This window comes from Sinohyriopsis cumingii, chromosome 16 (assembly GCF_028554795.1).
Source record: "Sinohyriopsis cumingii isolate HCF-2022 chromosome 16, ASM2855479v2, whole genome shotgun sequence".
Taxonomy (NCBI): domain Eukaryota; kingdom Metazoa; phylum Mollusca; class Bivalvia; order Unionida; family Unionidae; genus Sinohyriopsis; species Sinohyriopsis cumingii.
The window spans coordinates 20,334,380-20,353,395 of NC_142976.1; the positions used below are offsets into that span (position 1 = coordinate 20,334,380).

Consider the following 19,016-nt stretch of genomic DNA (forward strand, 5'->3'; position numbering starts at 1 on the left):
TTGTCTGTTATTTAAATTTTTGCATTTTTGTGAGTCAATCTGCTATATTATCACAGTCTGATCATCTGGGTATTTCGAAGTGGTCTGGCATTCAGCTGTCTTTATCCTTGATCAAATAATTAAGTTTAGGACTTTATTTTCAAGTACAGTCTGTATTATGTGTTTAACTTCTTTTTAAATATTGAGGTTTCTTTTTAAATAGTTAATGCTTTAACTGCCTAATTAAACACAGACATGAATTAAGTTTCAAAATTGTGTTGCAACTGGGCGAAAAACTGAGTCATTAACTGTGTCAAATATGACAGTCCCAATAACAGAGACCAGCGTTGGCTGATTATATAACGAAATATGTATCTATTGAATTAGCTGGTCAGCCAGCTTTAATGCCTATAAGACTGGTTTCAGTCTAAGACTGGAAGTTGGGACAGTGCCGTATATACTCACATATACGACAAGTCCAACTGCATACTGCGCACACATATCTGGGTCAGCTGTTTTTTAGGATTAATCATTAGAACAAACTGCATGGATGTTGCAGTTTGACTATACTTTTATGCATGTATATATGGTAGTTTGCAAAGGACTGTATTGATACTTTTAGCAGTAACTATGGAAGAATCAATGTTAGGGCTGAATATGAGGTATTCCAAATAAAGGGAAGGTTAAAGAATTGGTTAAATGTTGGAACAGTGATGAAATGTTTTCGAAAGATGCACATGTTTAGCAACAATTCAGGTTTTCACCAGAAGTCCACAATTAGAATGGTGCTATAAGCTGACATCCAGGATGTCCACCACCACAGGGGTTAATTTGAAAATCTTCTTGAACACTAGAGACTTTCAGAGATGGTTACAACACTCGGTGGATACAAGGTTTGTCACCACATGTCCTACACCATTGTGTGGAATCTGTTAATCATCATTTGTGGATGAGTTGCTCTTGAGTTGATCATCTTCAAGATGGACGTGATCCATAGGTTGCCTCTTCTGGAATCCCTGGAAGGGATCAAAGGTTAGATTTACACACAAGTTTGTTTGTCAAGAGGACATTTACATATATTTTCGGATCAGCATGTAGTCATAGCAGGAAAGCTTAATTTATGTGATGTTTCTTGTATTGTTATTCAGGGTTCACTATCTGCGGGTGGGAGTAAACACTGGGAAGGGCTGTCTCAGTATGTAATGGAATATACAGTAAAAACGTGAAGGTCTAATTTGTTTAATTTCTGTCTGGCTTTGTGTTGTTTATTGGATATCTTGGTCTATTCTGTTTATGGAACATCTGGGTCTGTTCTGTTCATGGAACATCTGGGTCTATTTTATTTATGGGATATCTGGGTTTGTGTTATCTTAGTTGACACTGTTCATGGAATTATATTAGTCTAGTGTCACTGTTTATGGGATATCATAGTCTGCACTGTTAATGGAATATGTGGATCTATGTTGTTATGGGGTATCGAACTTATGCTCTTACTGGAATATCTAGGTCTGTTTTTTATGGGATATCTGGGTGTATGCTGTTTATAGTTGACCAGAGTTCTTTGCTTTATTGCTGGTTGCAGATTATAATGTTAGTTGATAAACATGTTGTTGTTGTTGTTGGGTTTAATGCCATTTTTCAGCACACGATAGGCAATAAATGGCGGCCAGTATTAATGGTGGAGGAAGAACCCGGGAAAACCCCGGAAAGAACCACCGACCCACAAGAAGCTACTGGCAGGCTTTCTCAAATACCCACATTGGCCGAATCTGAGACTCGAACTCACGCAGACAGAGGTGAGATGGCAGTGATCCATAACGGACAGCGCTTTAGACCACTCGGCCACTCAATTAATAAACATAAATTTATTATTATATGGTTTGTACTGTATCAAGACACAGCAACAATTTATATTATAATTTTGACACCATTTACTATCTTTTCAGATACTGTCAACACAAATGTGTGTTACAGCCAACCATGCCATAACGGAGGGACATGTCTTGATCACAACGGAAGCTACACATGTCAATGTCCACATCTTTTCAATGGAACCAATTGTGAAAACGATCTAAGTAAGATGTATAGATTCTTTTATACCTTGTTTTATGCGATACATAAATTAATTTACAAATTAACAGGGTTCAGTTACTCTTAAGCTTGTTCACTGGACCATCTCAATTAGTGCTGTTGAGAGTTAAATAAGTTTTTCACTGTTCCTATCCCATAGAGGAGAGGTCTTTGAAATTGGCAATCTAGCCCTGTCATGACTTTTTGAACAAAAAACTTAGCTTGAAACTAAAAAATATGTCGTATTCACTGGAATATGAATTTATAAAGGGGCAAATCAATTTTTCAGTGTTCCTGTTCTATGGACAAATGGTCTTTAAATTCTTATAAACTAGCTCTGATATGGCTCTTACAAATGTTTGTAAGGCTGCAGTGTTTACAGGTGTGAATGACTTCATTTACTTTACTGCCCGTCAACATTTACAAAACTAGTAAATAATATATATAATGCACATGATATTTGGTGATGCAGGAAGTACCTGCCATTAGGTGATGTGTTGTTACACCTCTTATTAAGAATACTGCTTAGAAGGATAATTGTGTTAAATCTTTTCTTGAGGCATGGATGATTTTCACATTGAATGTTGTAGCACTACGAAAAAACAACGACGTCAGTATTGCTCAGTGAGTATAATTAATCAGACTGTTAGTTTGACTGGTTTGTTTGACATTAGGACCTAATTAGCTGTAGGTAACTAACTCATTTTCATTAGAATGAGATATCATCTATTTCGACTACAAGAACACAATTGTCTTTAAACCCATCCACACTTGTCTTAATATCCATCCACAGTTGGCTTAAAACCCATACACACTTGTCATAATACCTGTCCACCTTTGCCTTAAAACCCACCCACACTTGTCTTAATATCCATCCACACTTGTCTTAATATCCATCCACACTTGTCTTAATATCCATCCACACTTGTCTTAATATCCACCCACACTTGTCTTAATATCCATCCACACTTGTCTTAATATCCATCCACACTTGTCTTAATATCCACCCACACTTGTCTTAATATCCATCCACACTTGTCTTAATATCCACCCACACTTGTCTTAATATCCATCCACAATTATCTTAATATGGTCCCATCCACACTTGTCATAACACCTGTCCACTTTTGCCTTAAAACCCATCCACACTTATCTTAATAACCACCCACACTTGTCTTAATATCCATCCACACTTGTCTTAATATCCATCCACAGTTGTCTTAATACGGTCCCATCCACACTTGTCATAACACCTGTCCACTTTTGCCTTAAAACCCATCCACACTTGTCTTAATATCCATCCACACTTGTCTTAATATCCATCCACAACTGTCTTAATATCCATCCACAATTGTCTTAATACGGTCCCATCCACACTTGTCATAACACCTGTCCACTTTTGCCTTAAAACCCATCCACACTTGTCTTAATATCCACCCACACTTGTCTTAAAACCCATCCACACTTGTCTTAATATCCATCCACACTTGTCTTAATATCCATCCACAGTTGTCTTAATACGGTCCCATCCACACTTGTCATAACACCTGTCCACTTTTGTCTTATAACCCATCCACACTTGTCTCAATATACATCTACAATTATCTTAATATCTATCCACACTTGTCTCAATATCCATTAACAATTGTCTTAATACCCATCCACACTTGTCATAATACCTGTCCACCTTTCTCTTATAAACCATCCACACTTGTCTCAGTATACATCTACAATTGTCCACACTTGTCTTAAAACCAACCTACACTTATCTTATTATCCATCTTAATATCCATCCACAGTTGTCATAAAATCCATCCACACTTGTCTTAAAAACCATCCACACTTGTCTTAATACCCATCCACACTTGTCTTAAAAGCCATCCACAATTGTCTTAATACCCATCCACATTTGTCTTAATACCTGTCAACACTTGTCTTCAGACCCATGCACACTTGTCCTAATATCCATCCACAGTTGTCTTAATACCCATCCACACTTGTCTTAAAAGCCATCCACAATTGTCTTAATACCCATCCACATTTGTCTTAATACCTGTCAACACTTGTCTTAAAAACCATCCACACTTGTCTTAATACCCATCCACACTTGTCTTAATACCCATCCACACTTGTCTTAAAAGCCATCCACAATTGTCTTAATACCCATCCACATTTGTCTTAATACCTGTCAACACTTGTCTTCAGACCCATGCACACTTGTCCTAATATCCATCCACAGTTGTCTTAATACCGATCCACACTTGTCTTAATACCTGTCCACAGTGGTCTTAAAACCCATCCACACTTATCTTAATATCCATCCACAATTGGCTTAATATCCATCAACAATTATCTTAAAGCCCATCCACACTAATCTTAGTACCCATCCAAACTTGTCTTAATACCTGTCTGCAATTGTCATAATACCTGTCTGCAGTTGTCTTAAAACCCATCCATACTTGTCTTAGTATAATTCACACTTGTCTTAATACCGAGCCACCTTTGTCTTAATACCTGTCCACACTTGTTATAAAACCCATCCACACTTTTCTTAATATCCATCCACAGTTGTCTTAAAACCCATTCACACTTGTCTTAAAACCCAACCACAATCGTCTTAAAATCCATTCATACTTGTCTTGAAACCCATCCACACTTGTAATGATAGTCACCTCCACTTATTGGGACAAGCGGGAAAGTAGATTTTTTTACCCTCGTGTTAAAACAGTCCCTGGTTAACCTCATGCTTTGGCAAGGAATATTTTGATAACTCTCTGTCTGTCTTCCAGTCCATCTGTCAACAGCCATATTTCCAAAAGTGCAGTTTGAATTCACCCAATTTGGTACATAGGTTTCGATGTGACAGCCATTTTAAGAGTGGTATGGTTGTTTTAGTCTTTCCACTGGGGTCACTGAGAGGTCAGAGGTCAAATTGCAGTCTCAGTCAGTCTAAATAAAATCAAGATCTGCTTAAGGTAAGGGTTTCATAAAAGGTCATTTTCTTGTGACCTTTTTGTATTTCTATCATAAACGTGAAAGTTGTAATTAATTTGGTGAATCAGAATGTCAACAGAACATGACCTGTCATTAGGGACCATGCATGAGTCAGGAATCTTGATTTTAATCATATTGCAGGAATATTGACATTTTGTAATGCTTTTTTGTCCAGACTTTAAGTATGCCATCCACCTCTGTCTGCGCCGGTTTGAGTCTCAGATTCAGCCAATGTGGGTATGTGAGAAAGCTTGCCAGTAGATTCTCGTGGGTTGGTGGTTCTTTCCAGGGTTTTCTCAGGTTCTTCCTCCACCATTAATACTGGCTGCCATGTATAGCCTATCGTGTGCTGAAAAATGGTGTTAAACCCAACAACAGTAACAAATATGCCATCATAGTATGATGGCACATATATGTAGCAGTTTTAGAGTTACTACCCATTGGTCAAGGTCAGGTGATAGAGGCCAGTTCCTTTCTTGTCAGAATATGTAAAGAAAGGTTGAGGATTTACCATGACAGTACATGGAAATATCTTTAGTTGCATCACCACAAATTTAAAAACACTGGTCATTAAGTTTTTGTATAATATCTAGATTACTAATAAATTGAAAATCCTTGTTTTTACTTCATACAGGTGTGTATGGATGTGCTGTGAGACCCTGTCTGAATAATGGAAGTTGTGTTAATATCACTTCAGGCACCAAGAAGTACCAGTGTAATTGTCAGCCAGGTAAACCATCCAGTTGTATGTTTGTTCATTTGGTATGAACAGTTATTTGATTTCTCCCATTATAAGCCTGTACTTGATTGGGGCAAAATCATTCCCATTTTTAACCTCAAATTCCTCACTGCAGGCCTAGTTAATTAGAATAAGCTTGATGTGCCTTTCTGCATGTCATAAGAGGTTTCTAATTGAGGCATCCTTTTTGCCTGGAATAACTCCCATAATGGTGTCCTAAGTGAGAAGGTTTGGGTTTTTAAAATAGAGAAATTTATAAACAAATAATATTGACCTAGTACTTTAAGGATTTTGATATTTTTTTTACTTTATCTTTGTGTTGAATACATTTTTGGGGACACATTAACTTACTTAACACTACATGGCCAGGATTGTGCTGATGTGCTGTTAAAAACAGTACATACAATACTTATTTGAGCTCAAATTACAAGAGCCATGGGGACTGAGAGGATAGCATGCTTAGCTCACAAATGAAAAGGCGCAGGTTCGAATCCTAACATCTAATCAGCCTGAGTTGGCTACAGAAGTCTGTCCGTATTACAAAAATTACACTAAATAAGCAACTTGTGTGGCTGTGCAGTTAAACTTCAAATTAAAATATAGACTGATGCTATTATGATCACATTTCTCAGAATGTGATTTTCAAGTGGGATATAACTTGTATGTAGAAAAACCACAACTTGATCACTGATCAAGGTATTTAGATCACAGAAATGCATGCAATGTCCAATTTTAGTTCCTTTGAGAAAGCATGCATAAGCGTTTCTTTGAGAAAACAATTTAATATTTAAACATAGTTTATTGCTTTGTGGAAATTGTATGCCAAAGTAAATAAATTCAGGTGAATTCCAGTCTAAAATTGTTTTCTGATATGTTCTGCTTGAATCCAGACTTTTTTTAAAATTAGCTCTTTTTAAAAGTATTTACGCTAAGGCCTGAAAATTTAGAGTACAGATAAATGAGATTCAGTCCTGACTTAGGGATCTCTTAGAGCCCTAGAGCTATCTTCAGTGTCATGTGCCAGTAGAGTGTGATGAGATATTTTATATTAATGTTTGTATTCTTTTAATATTTGGATTTGTTTCTTTTCATATTTGCTAATATTTCCTCACATAGAAGGAAATTTGTTGAGAAGAGCAGCTTTCTTGTCTCTCAATATCAGTTTAGACAAACATTTACAATGATGTCAAATTTAGTATTTTTTATAGCAATTAATTCCATTTGAAAATCCCAAAACTTTAAAAAGTCCAGTTGGTGTAGGATGACATTAAAAAATTGAAATTATGAAAAAAGTTAATAATGTTGATCCAGATTTCATGTATCTTCTTTCCCTTTCAGAAAAATTTGTTGTTGTATGATTAATTAATTTTTGCTGTTGTATGACATTTCCAAAAAATATACATTTATGTACATATTAGTTGAAAGAGAAACTTCTTTAATATTTTAACAGGACAGATATGCTTCTAACTTCAATACGACCAGCCTTCTTAGCCAAATATTTGTTATTATTTCAGGGTTTACAGGTACAAATTGTGAAACCGTCATAAATGAATGTGGCTCAAATCCTTGCCAGAACAAAGGCCAATGTATTGATGGAATCAACAGTTATACATGTAATTGTACTGGCACAGGTAAGACATCGCCGATACTTTCTTTGACAGGTAATTCAAGTTTAAAAAAGCACAGGTCATATTTTTAAAATACAAACATGTTGCTTGCTATAGTGAAAGTAGGTATATTCCTTTAGGAGAATGCAGCCAGATTTTTCATATTGTGAGCAGACATACTGATTTTATTCATTCAGGAGAATGTAGACAGTTTTTTCATATTGTGAGCAGACATACTGATTCCATTCCTTCAGGAGAATGTAGACAGTTTTTTCATATTGTGAGCAGACATACTGATTCCATTCCTTTAGAAAAATGTGGACAGTTTTTTCATATTGTGAGCAGACATAGACATACTGATTCTATTCCTTCAGGAGAATGTAGAAAGATCTTTCCATATTCTAAGCAGAGATATCTACCATCTTCCCAGACAGTGTTGAGGATTTTTTGAGATATGTTAATTCTAGGTTACAAAACAAATCTGTATTTTCAGTTTTAAAATGTTAAGAAGTATTATAGATGACAAATTGTAGCAATTTAGTTTATGCTAGTTCATACATTGTTGCATTTTTCACATGAAATAATTAGATAATTCACTGGAGAGAATTTTCAGTTTTATTCTTTTACTGAAGAACTTTTGTCAGTAAATATTGATTGGATAATGATCGATTAGTTTGATCTGCCTTCTTGTCAGTCACTTCCAGCAGTGTTAGCATCTCAACCCATCATGCAAGACAACCACTGTGAACTTTAATTTTTACACTTTGGAGGCTCTATTTCAGATAAATATTAGTTTATTATATTTTTTGATAAATTTATTATGTCACCATTGTCTTAACAGAATGCCAGAGTGAAATATTGTAATTGCCTGTCATTTGTGCAGTGTGGAGTTATTTCTTCTTGCATATAGATATACCAGTAATGTCATTTGTGTCTTACTCTGTGATGCAGGATCATGCAGAAATGTGTAAAGAGTGTTGTGTCCTTTTGTCCTTTATCTCATTTCAAAACAAAAATATAGTTGATACTCACCTTGATGTCCAAATAGACTAAAGTGTACAGTTTTAAAAAACCTCAGACTCCATGCAGACAGTATGAGAATTTAATACTTATTTTGAAACATAGTAAATCTTTTATTGCTAATTTACATTACTCCTGCCTTGATCATAATTTGGCAAATGGCATGCATCTCTGATTTGCTACATTTCGTACATGAGATTGTTTTGTTTTAAGATTATTGTTGTTTTATTTTTCATGAGTAGATAATCAATGGCTGTTTGTAGCAATAAATCATATTATCCTAATATCACTGGCAGCATTTAAATCCATAACCACTACCTATAAGTTTTGTTTTATTAATTTTACCCTGTGTTGCTGGATTTATGTAGCAAATTTTAGCTATATTTTGGTAAAATAATGCTCACAAATAAAATGAACAAACATTTTTTATTTTCATTTCTATTTCGCAGATATCACTCTATTTCTTTTTGTTTTGTATTGCATTTACATAATAATATTCTGTTGGAAAGATTCTTTTTCCTTGTAAAATAATCTGTAAATATGATCATAATTTTCATCCTATTAAATTTTGTATGTTACCATTTCTACAGCAGAAGTGGGAGATATTGCTTTTCTGCTTTATGTCCAAAAGTCTGTACATCTGTAGATCCATTCATCCATTACAGAACCATTTTAGTGTGATAGCACAAGGACTATTCTTATTATTATTACTATTAACTGAGCTGACCATAAGGCAATGGAAACTTAGGGAATTGCCCTGAATCCATTGTGCATCTTTCTTGTGTCACATGTCTATCCATCAGCAGTTCCTTAATTGTAAGCACGCTGGAATCCATATGGTCTTGTATCATCAAAATCACAGACAAAACACTCTGGAATCCATATGGTCTTGTTTCATCAAAATCACAGACAAAACACTCTGGAATCCATATGGACTTGTTTCATCAAAATCACAGACAAAGCACTCTGGAATCCATATGGTCTTGGATCATCAAAATCACAGACAAAACACTCTGGAATCCATATGGACTTGTTTCATCAAAATCACAGACAAAACACTCTGGAATCCATATGGTCTTGTTTCATCAAAATCACAGACAAAACACTCTGGAATCCATATGGACTTGTTTCATCAAAATCACAGACAAAGCACTCTGGAATCCATATGGTCTTGTATCATCAAAATCACAGACAAAACACTCTGGAATCCATATGGACTTGTTTCATCAAAATCACAGACAAAACACTCTGGAATCCATATGGTCTTGTTTCATCAAAATCACAGACAAAACACTCTGGAATCCATATGGACTTGTTTCATCAAAATCACAGACAAAGCACTCTGGAATCCATATGGTCTTGTATCATCAAAATCACAGACAAAACACTCTGGAATCCATATGGACTTGTTTCATCAAAATCACAGACAAAACACTCTGGAATCCATATGGTCTTGTTTCATCAAAATCACAGACAAAACACTCTGGAATCCATATGGACTTGTTTCATCAAAATCACAGACAAAGCACTCTGGAATCCATATGGTCTTGTATCATCAAAATCACAGACAAAACACTCTGGAATCCATATGGACTTGTTTCATCAAAATCACAGACAAAACACTCTGGAATCCATATGGTCTTGTTTCATCAAAATCACAGACAAAACACTCTGGAATCCATATGGACTTGTTTCATCAAAATCACAGACAAAGCACTCTGGAATCCATATGGTCTTGTATCATCAAAATCACAGACAAAACACTCTGGAATCCATATGGACTTTTTTCATCAAAATCACAGACAAAACACTCTGGAATCCATATGGACTTGTTTCATCAAAATCACAGACAAAGCACTCTGGAATCCATATGGTCTTGTATCATCAAAATCACAGACAAAACACTCTGGAATCCATATGGTCTTGTTTCATCAAAATCACAGACAAAACACTCTGGAATCCATATGGACTCGTATCATCAAAATCACAGACAAAACACTCTGGAATCCATATGGACTTGTTTCATCAAAATCACAGACAAAGCACTCTGGAATCCATATGGTCTTGTATCATCAAAATCACAGACAAAACACTCTGGAATCCATATGGACTTGTTTCATCAAAATCACAGACAAAACACTCTGGAATCCATATGGACTTGTTTCATCAAAATCACAGACAAAATCAATAATTAGCAAGATCCATGCATGTTAATGAGATGATCTTGCAACTGATTCACTAACATTATTACAACTCTGTAGGCTGCATTTCAGATCAGAATTTGATCAAACTTGGAGTGTGTACTTGAACCAATTAAGATCTTGGATGAGGTTGATGATGAGTAAAATCCACGCATTTTAACTGGGTGATCTTTGCATCTGATTGGCTAAGCTTGTTACCACAATGGAGGCTGTATTCTGATCTGATTTTGATCAAACTTGGAATATATGCTTACATTATCAAGTCACTGGATTAATGCAATGGCAAAGAAAGAACATTAAAGATGGAAATCTACGCTTGCAAGGAAAGTGAGAGGGGTTTAAAAATACCATAACTAAGTTTTGTGTTGTGTACAAAATAACATTACTCACTCCTTCTTTCTCTCTCTTTCATGTGGGATTAACTTACTGCACATGTTTGTTTCACATAGGTGAACTGAATATGAATACACATGTGGAATGAATGAATTTTCTAACTGCCAGTAGTAATATTTTATTTATCGATGTATATTTGATTTGTTTTCACATAGGATACAATGGTAGTAGATGTGATCAGGATATTGATGAGTGCGCTGTTGGATTGAAACCTTGCGGACGTGGCACTTGCTTCAACACACCTGGGTCGGCTATCTGTAATTGCCCAGATGGATTTTATGGGGAGCTATGTCAGGTACACTAGTGTTTAAGAATTTATTGGATGAGTGCAGATTCCTACTTCAGTTGTGTGCATTCAGTGTTCCAAGGAAAATGTGTTTCAGTTACTTCCCATCCTTGTTTACTGTTGTAGTAATACAGATGCATAGAATTGCAAGTCATTGATCTCCAGGACAAAAATGTAAATTTAACTTGAATTGTTTCCTCTTTAACTTAATGACTCCATCCCAGATTAAGTTTCTGTCTGATACCACATAAATCCAAGGAGTGACTTGTCCATCTGACACTTAAAATTTAGGAAACTTTAGATATACAACACAAATAACATTGTTATATTTGAATAAGCTATGGTAAATATTTATATAAAAAATGTTTTTGGTGTACTGTGTACTATCTCTTTTGTTGAATCATGGTGAGATGTAGCTGTAACTTTTCCAGTAATGGCATTATAATCAACAGTGTTTAAGTTTTTTATTGAACTTTTTGAATGTCCCATAGCATTTCCAGTAATGGCATTATAATCAACAGTGTTTAAGTTTTGTGTTGAACTTTTTGAATGTCCCATAGCATTTCCATTAATGGCACTATAATCAACAGTGTTTAAGTTTTTTATTGAACTTTTTGAATGTCCCATAGTTTTTCCAGTAATGGCACTATAATCAACAGTGTTTAAGTTTTGTATTGAACTTTTTGAATGTCCCATAGTTTTTCCAGTAATGGCACTATAATCAACAGTGTTTAAGTTTTGTATTGAACTTTTTGAATGTCCCATAGCATTTCCAGTAATGGCATTATAATCAACAGTGCTTAAGTTTTGTGTTGAACTTTTTGAATGTCCCATAGTTTTTCCAGTAATGGCACTATAATCAACAGTGTTTAAGTTTTGTATTGAACTTTTTGAATGTCCGATAGCATTTCCAGTAATGGCATTATAATCAACAGTGCTTAAGTTTTGTATTGAACGTTTTGAAAGTCCCATTGCTTTTACATATCTGCTGCATTCAAGTGAAACGCTTTGATAATGTCATAGCAATCTGAAGTTTATGCCATGATATTGCTATAAGTAGCAGTCTTGCTGTCACACCTGTCTTGTTGTCACACTTGTTTTGCCTGTCATACCCGTCTTGCTGTCACACCTGTCTTGCCTGTCACACTTGCATCAGCATTGTAGTAAATGAAGTTGAAGTTTCTCATTGAAGATTTTAATGTTACAATTTAACGACATCTTTGGCTCCATTAAACTGACACTTTCATATAATATTTCCATAGTTCTAACCTTCATATGCAGGTATGCTAGGATTTTCTGCTTCACCTGCTTAAGCCAAAGGCATGTGTTATCAAGCTTTATAGTACATGTCTGGAAATTCATTGATCATCTGTATCATTTGTTGTATTCATCAAAACTTTAATATTACTGTACTTTTAACGTTACTGGTATGTGAGGAGTTCCCGTCTTGCCATTTTTGTCAACTGAAGCCTCATGGTCAACAATGTAAGCCTGAAAGCCCAGTGTGAAAGTATGAAACTCAGATACAAAGGTGGTACATGCTTACAGATACAAGGGTGTTACTGATATACAGTGTGACCCTGCTATAGCACGCTCTGTTATAACACAAATTCAGATATAACATGGTCATGGTGTGGCTCCCAAAATTTATCACTGTGGGGAAGACTGACTAATTAAATTAACGTCGTTTTCGCACAGCAAGGGCATGTATGACAGTTTTATGCCTGCACAGCTGGCTATTTAATTACTCCTGGGGGAAGGAATAAGTGCCTCATCCCCCATGCATTTATGTGTTTAAAGAACACTGTTTAATTAGGCCATCAGGTCGTAGGACTACTAAGTCCCTAACGACCTGAATGTAAGGCAGTACACGAGTGGGAATAAACCCAACACACACATAAAAATGATTATTTCAGGCTGCCATCAACTGAGCAGGGGTGTCAACCAAGGCAGTGTGTGATGCCAGTAGCTACTGGTCACTACTATGACATGACATCGGGACACCTTGCTTTAGATGGGTGGAAATTGTTCCACATCTCCATCCATGTACAAATGTTCAAGAGAAGCAGGAGGCAAGGCACTCTGCAAGCAGGCCATGGATGTCGTGTATACCCCCCAAAAAGACAGCTCATACTTAATTCAAATCTAGTCCTGTTATACTAATTGACAGTAAAATGCCAATAATGTGTCAGCCACCTGTGCAGGTATTCAAATCAAATTAAGTCAAACAATTTTGAAGATGCTTCATGTGGGGAAGAGATTGCATGTGAATAATACAAGATGATTGTTGTGTGGCTTCTGAAATTTTATATGTAATTTTCTCGTACATGAAAAAGTTTTTTCTTCTTAAAAGTACAAAAAATAATGTGTAAAAGGTTTATTCAGCGATCACGCAGGGCTTCACCAATGTCTCAGATTGCATTTTATTTTCCTTACTGGCAGCAAAATATACCATCTGGTGATTGTTTTCTTTTATTGGCAGCATTGTTGGCTGTTTAAACTTGTATATAAAACAATTGGTTTGGACTGGAGATATTCAGAGGTCCTGTGAAAGGAAGCTGCAAACTTGATACAAAATGCACTGAAATGTATCTATTGTTACGTAAACAAATTCTTTGTCCATATTGACAAACCATCATAACAGTGCATTGTTATATCATAATTTGCTTATGTTGACATCTAGCATAAGTACTGTATTTTGTGAGATATCCGCTTTTTTGGTTGACATTTCTGGTAGCAGAGATCAACTGTACAAGGATTTCTCATAATCTATATTTCGTTGAATTTTTGGCCGCTCACTAGTAATTAAAAATGTAATGTATTTACTTAGACTTACATTTGTATTTGGGTGGTAAGTAAAATTCCTCTTCTTTTCACTTAGAATTAATTAATCCTTCAGAACACTCACTTTTTCTGTTTTAATCTCTATCATCAGATCAGAACACCTGCATCTCTATCGACCATTGACCTTATTTTAAATTTCTGACTCATGCGTGGAAGGCAGCACCACTCTGCTACCAGAAATGTAAATAAAAAAAGAAACAAAAAGGGAGGTACAGAATCTACAATTGATCAAACAGCGGCCAATTTCTTTTTTAAAAATGTACCAAGCTAAATAGTTTGCTGAAATTGCAAAGAAAACAGATTACCTTTGAAGCACTGATTGTTTTGAAAACTTTCTAAGCAAAGGGGAAAAAAATTTGTCTCGTCATTCAGTACAATTATTTGATGTTGCTGCCACAATAAGAAATGGGCGTTTGTTTGGTTCTCCAAAGCTGTCCTTGAGCGGTTACTTCAATAACGCATGCATCCTTCATCAGAGAAAGCTGACTAAAATCTTCAGTAAAAACATTGAACCTTTCTTCAAAGGAAGTCATTACCAAACTTAAATAAAAGCAATGGAATCTGATGGATTGTTTCATTTTCCAACGTGACAGGAACACATTTTTCTGTACTATGAAAGTTTATGCTTATGAATGCTACCAACAATGGCTAAAAATGCAAACTAACTTTTACTGACTTGGGAAGTACTGAAAAGTAAATGTGCTTCATCATTTGTTATGTATTTGTGCCATTTTTTTCCCCACTGAATTCAGACCTTTATGACCTATGACAAAATTATTGAATATTTTAAATCTGTGTGTCTGCTTATTTTTGATAGAAATACTTGTAGATTCAGTGTATGTGATGAGATTCATGGGGAGTACATGGTGATGATACTCTGTTCATGCTATACATTTGATTTATGTACATATAAATAGTATACACGTACATGTACCAATGCATGAGTCTCTGAAGAGTAAAATATGCCTTCTCAGTTTCCACTACAGGTGTATTTCTCATTTAATATGCATTGATTTAAGATGGTAGCTGTACCATTGAAACATATATTTGCACCCACATTTATTACCTCTCCCCTCACGCAGACTTTTGGGGTACATGCATCATTTTCTTCAGCTAACTGATCATGTTCTATGGCTCCCAATGACCTTGTTATATCGGGGTCACACTGTACATACAGATACATGGGTAATACTGTTATACATGTAAATACAGGTGTCATACTGATATACAGATAGAGGAGTCAAACTGACATACAGGGGTCATACTGGCATACATACAGTAACTGTTACGGTCGTCATACTGGCATACATTGCATATTCAGTGGTATACAGGTGTGATACTGGCATACATATGGATCCTATATCATACTGGCATACGTAACGGGTCATACTGGCATGCATACAGATATAGGGGTCATACTGGCATACATATATACAGATATAAGGGTCATACTGGCATACATATATACAGTTACAGGGGTCATACTGACATACATACAGATATAGGGGTCATACTGGCATACATATATACAGTTACAGGGGTCATACTGGCATACATACAGATACAGGGGTCATACTGGCATACATATATACAGATACAGGGGTCATACTGACATATATACAGATACAGGGGTCATACTGACATACATACAGATAGTGTTCATTCTAGCAGAATCCAAGGAACATTTTTGCATTTGTATTTATTTTTTGTTGTAATATTCAATTGTATGGATTGGGAAAAGGGTCTCGTTATCCCCATTGATGTGTCATTGGCTCTAATTCATTGATTGGAAAAGGTGTCCTGTCATGACGATAGAGGTCATTGTACATTATGTTTCTGGATTCATGGATGGAAAGGAGGTTCTGTTATCTCTCCTTTGGCCTAGTGGTTAAAGCATCCACCTCGGATGTGGGTGGTCGTGTGATCGTTCCCTGCCCGATTCATACCAAAGACTTATAAAAATGGTACTAATAGCTGACTTGCTAGGTGCTTAGCAGCAAGAGGTTAGTGTTAGGACTGGTTGGCCTGGTGTCAAGATAATGTGACTGGGTGGGACATGATGCTTCATGTCTGTGGCATGATATCCCAGTGCTAGACATCACTCTAGCGATATGACTGAAAATTTTTAAAAGCTAGCTTAAAAATCCACATCACAGATACACACACACACACACACACACACTCTCTTTAAATTTATGGATTGGAAAAGTGGTCCTGTTCTCTCCATAGATGGATCATTGTTCATTAGGTCTTTAAATTCATGGTTTGTAGCACTCGTGAAATACACCAAAATTACTTCTGCTTAGATAGCAATGAATTCACAGCATTTAAATGAAATCATGAGTTTTCTGTAAAGTAATATTAGTGTAGGAATGCTTTCATTATTACATATGATATTGCATCAACAGTGATTGAATTAATTATAGTGTATGACAGCTTTTCAGCATTTTGTATGATTTGCCCAAAACGGGGAATATTTCCATAGAGGACAGATTTGGCCTATGTCTTACCCAGATATTGGATAAGTCTTAATCGTAATCTTTTTCATCATTTCCAGGATATAAATGAATGCCAGTCGAATCCTTGTCTGAACGGTGCCACATGCATTGACCAGGTCAATAACTTTACGTGTAGCTGTGTGGCTGGTTATACAGGCCATAGATGTGACATTGATATTAATGACTGCATCAATGTGACATGTCCGTACTCCAACACAAGGTGTCGAGATCTAGTGAATTCACATGTCTGTGAATGCAAGCCAGGATTTACAGGTATTCCTTCTTTACTATTGTATATAATACATTTCTCTGAATGCAAACAAGGATTTACAGGAATTGATGCTCACTGGTGTATGTGATTCATACATCTGTGAGTGTAAGCCAGGATTTGTAGGTAATCCAGCTGTACTGTTGTATTTAATATCCCTGTGAGTGCCAGCCATTATTTACAGCCATTCAAACTTAACCAATGCATATAATGCTTATGTCTTTGAGTGCAAACCATGATACACTTGCAAACAATTTTCCCATAATGCACAAGACAGTGCTGTCCACTTACAGTTATAAGTAAAACAAAAAGATAAAACAAAAAGATAATACAAACATTTTCTGATTTTCTTAATGAAAATCGTGCTGCTCTGACATCCAGTATGACCACCATTGCAGCCATCTTGAAAATCTTGTTATCACAATTGTCATATCAACATGGGGTTGTCACTAAAGACCTTATATGATTGCTAGTTGGCCGGAACAAGACTAGAAATAGCCCACTTATTATGAAGTTTAAGTTGTCACCCGTTAGAATTCATTTATGCTATCACACAGAATTGTTTGAAAATTCAAAATGATTAAATAATGTTCAAGTTCTCTCGAAGATTGCAATGTAAATCCCCAAGATTCATTTACACCACTAGAGAGTTTGAACAAATTATGATTTTACAATTTTTATTTCAAAATGAGGCTGTACAAAACTTTAACAATTTTGTTATATTTATAGGGTACTATTGTGTTAAAGGATGATCATTTTTCTGAGAAATTGCCAGTATTATGACATTTGTTATATCTTGCAAATTATAACATTCGTTATGCCCTTAATTCATTGATAAATGAGATGAAACTAGTGTTTGGACAAAATCTGACTAGGTTCACTCAGTTTGCATTGCTAATCACATACCCAAACCATGCATCCTTAATATCCATGACATCAAAGGTCCAATAGTCACCTGATATCAACAACTGCTACTTCAAATGTTGTTGTACTAAGAAGTTTGAAAATATTAAATGAAAGTCATGCAATATTTTCTACTTAAAGAAAAGACACTGAAAATTCACTATATTTATTCAGATAATAACCACCATAAGTCCGTCACTATTATAGCAACGTGGACAAACCAGATTCATCACATTGTCAGTGTGGTAGTGAGGTGATACTAACACAAACCACATTGATATTTGCTGCTGTCATGATGAGTCTGTCACTATTGCAGCAACGTGGACAAACCAGAATCATCACATTGTCAGTGTGGTACTCAGGTGTATCTAACAGAAACCACATTGATATTTGCTGTCTTCCTGATGAGTCTGTCAGTGAATTAAAGACAATGAAAGTTGTACATATAATTTCTGAGAAGATAAAGTGCCTTTCTTTTGATTTCATTCAGTTGGGCTTGATATAAGGTTGCTTAAGTATCCATGACATGGTAATAAATGACTATCCTATACCAACATCTTGCTGTTTCAGCAAATACATACCATTTGTTTTTTACAAAGGACAAGGCTGTATGAAATGTTTTGCTGACTCATCTTCTTTTACATTTAATTACTGGAGCATCAGCCATCGATTTTCTTGGAGTAAATATTTTCAAGTAATATGGTGGTTTTCTAAAGCAAGATTTGTGCTTATTAATTATTAGGAAGGACTAGTGAAGACTCAACAGGACTAGTCAATTATCAACCTGCTGGTCCTTCTGGCTACAAGGAGGTTTTTGTCAAATTCTGATGCCCAATGTGGTCACCATGGCAGCCAACTTGACATCTTGCTATCACTACTTATTCTAAATGGACAAGTTTGTCAATACCAAGTTTTCACTGAAAGACATCTTATAATGTCTAGTTGGTCATGAATATAAATGATGACAATCTGAAGTCATTTATGGCTGCCATCACAGCCATTTTGAAAATCTTTGTATCCATCTTGAAAATGATTCTATTGCAACTATTTGTAGATGGATGGTCATATGAACATGAAGTTCTTACTTAAAACTTCTTTTGATTCTAAATCAAGATGGTACTGTTCTGCCATCTTGAAATTTTGTTATCACTTCTTCTTCAGAATGGATAGGTATATAAACATTGGGGTTTTCACTAAAAGACTTCTTATAATGT

The 19,016-nt window shown here is 35.6% G+C and overlaps 1 protein-coding gene across 4 annotated transcripts in view; it reads left to right on the forward strand.

Annotated features, from left to right (window-relative positions):
• LOC149780039 (protein crumbs-like) overlaps positions 1–19,016 on the forward strand; it is a 237,653-nt gene that overhangs the window by 41,098 nt on the left and 177,539 nt on the right. For all 4 annotated transcript variants that reach the window (XR_016414989.1, XM_089936792.1, XM_089936793.1 and 1 more), the window contains 5 exons: positions 1,926–2,054; positions 5,678–5,773; positions 7,297–7,413; positions 11,159–11,298; positions 16,691–16,904. Coding sequence is in view for 3 of the 4 variants with exons in the window: in XM_089936792.1 (XP_089792918.1) it covers positions 1,926–2,054; positions 5,678–5,773; positions 7,297–7,413; positions 11,159–11,298; positions 16,691–16,904 (696 nt within the window). In the remaining variant the exon portion in view is untranslated. The remainder of the gene's footprint in view (positions 1–1,925; positions 2,055–5,677; positions 5,774–7,296; positions 7,414–11,158; positions 11,299–16,690; positions 16,905–19,016) is intronic.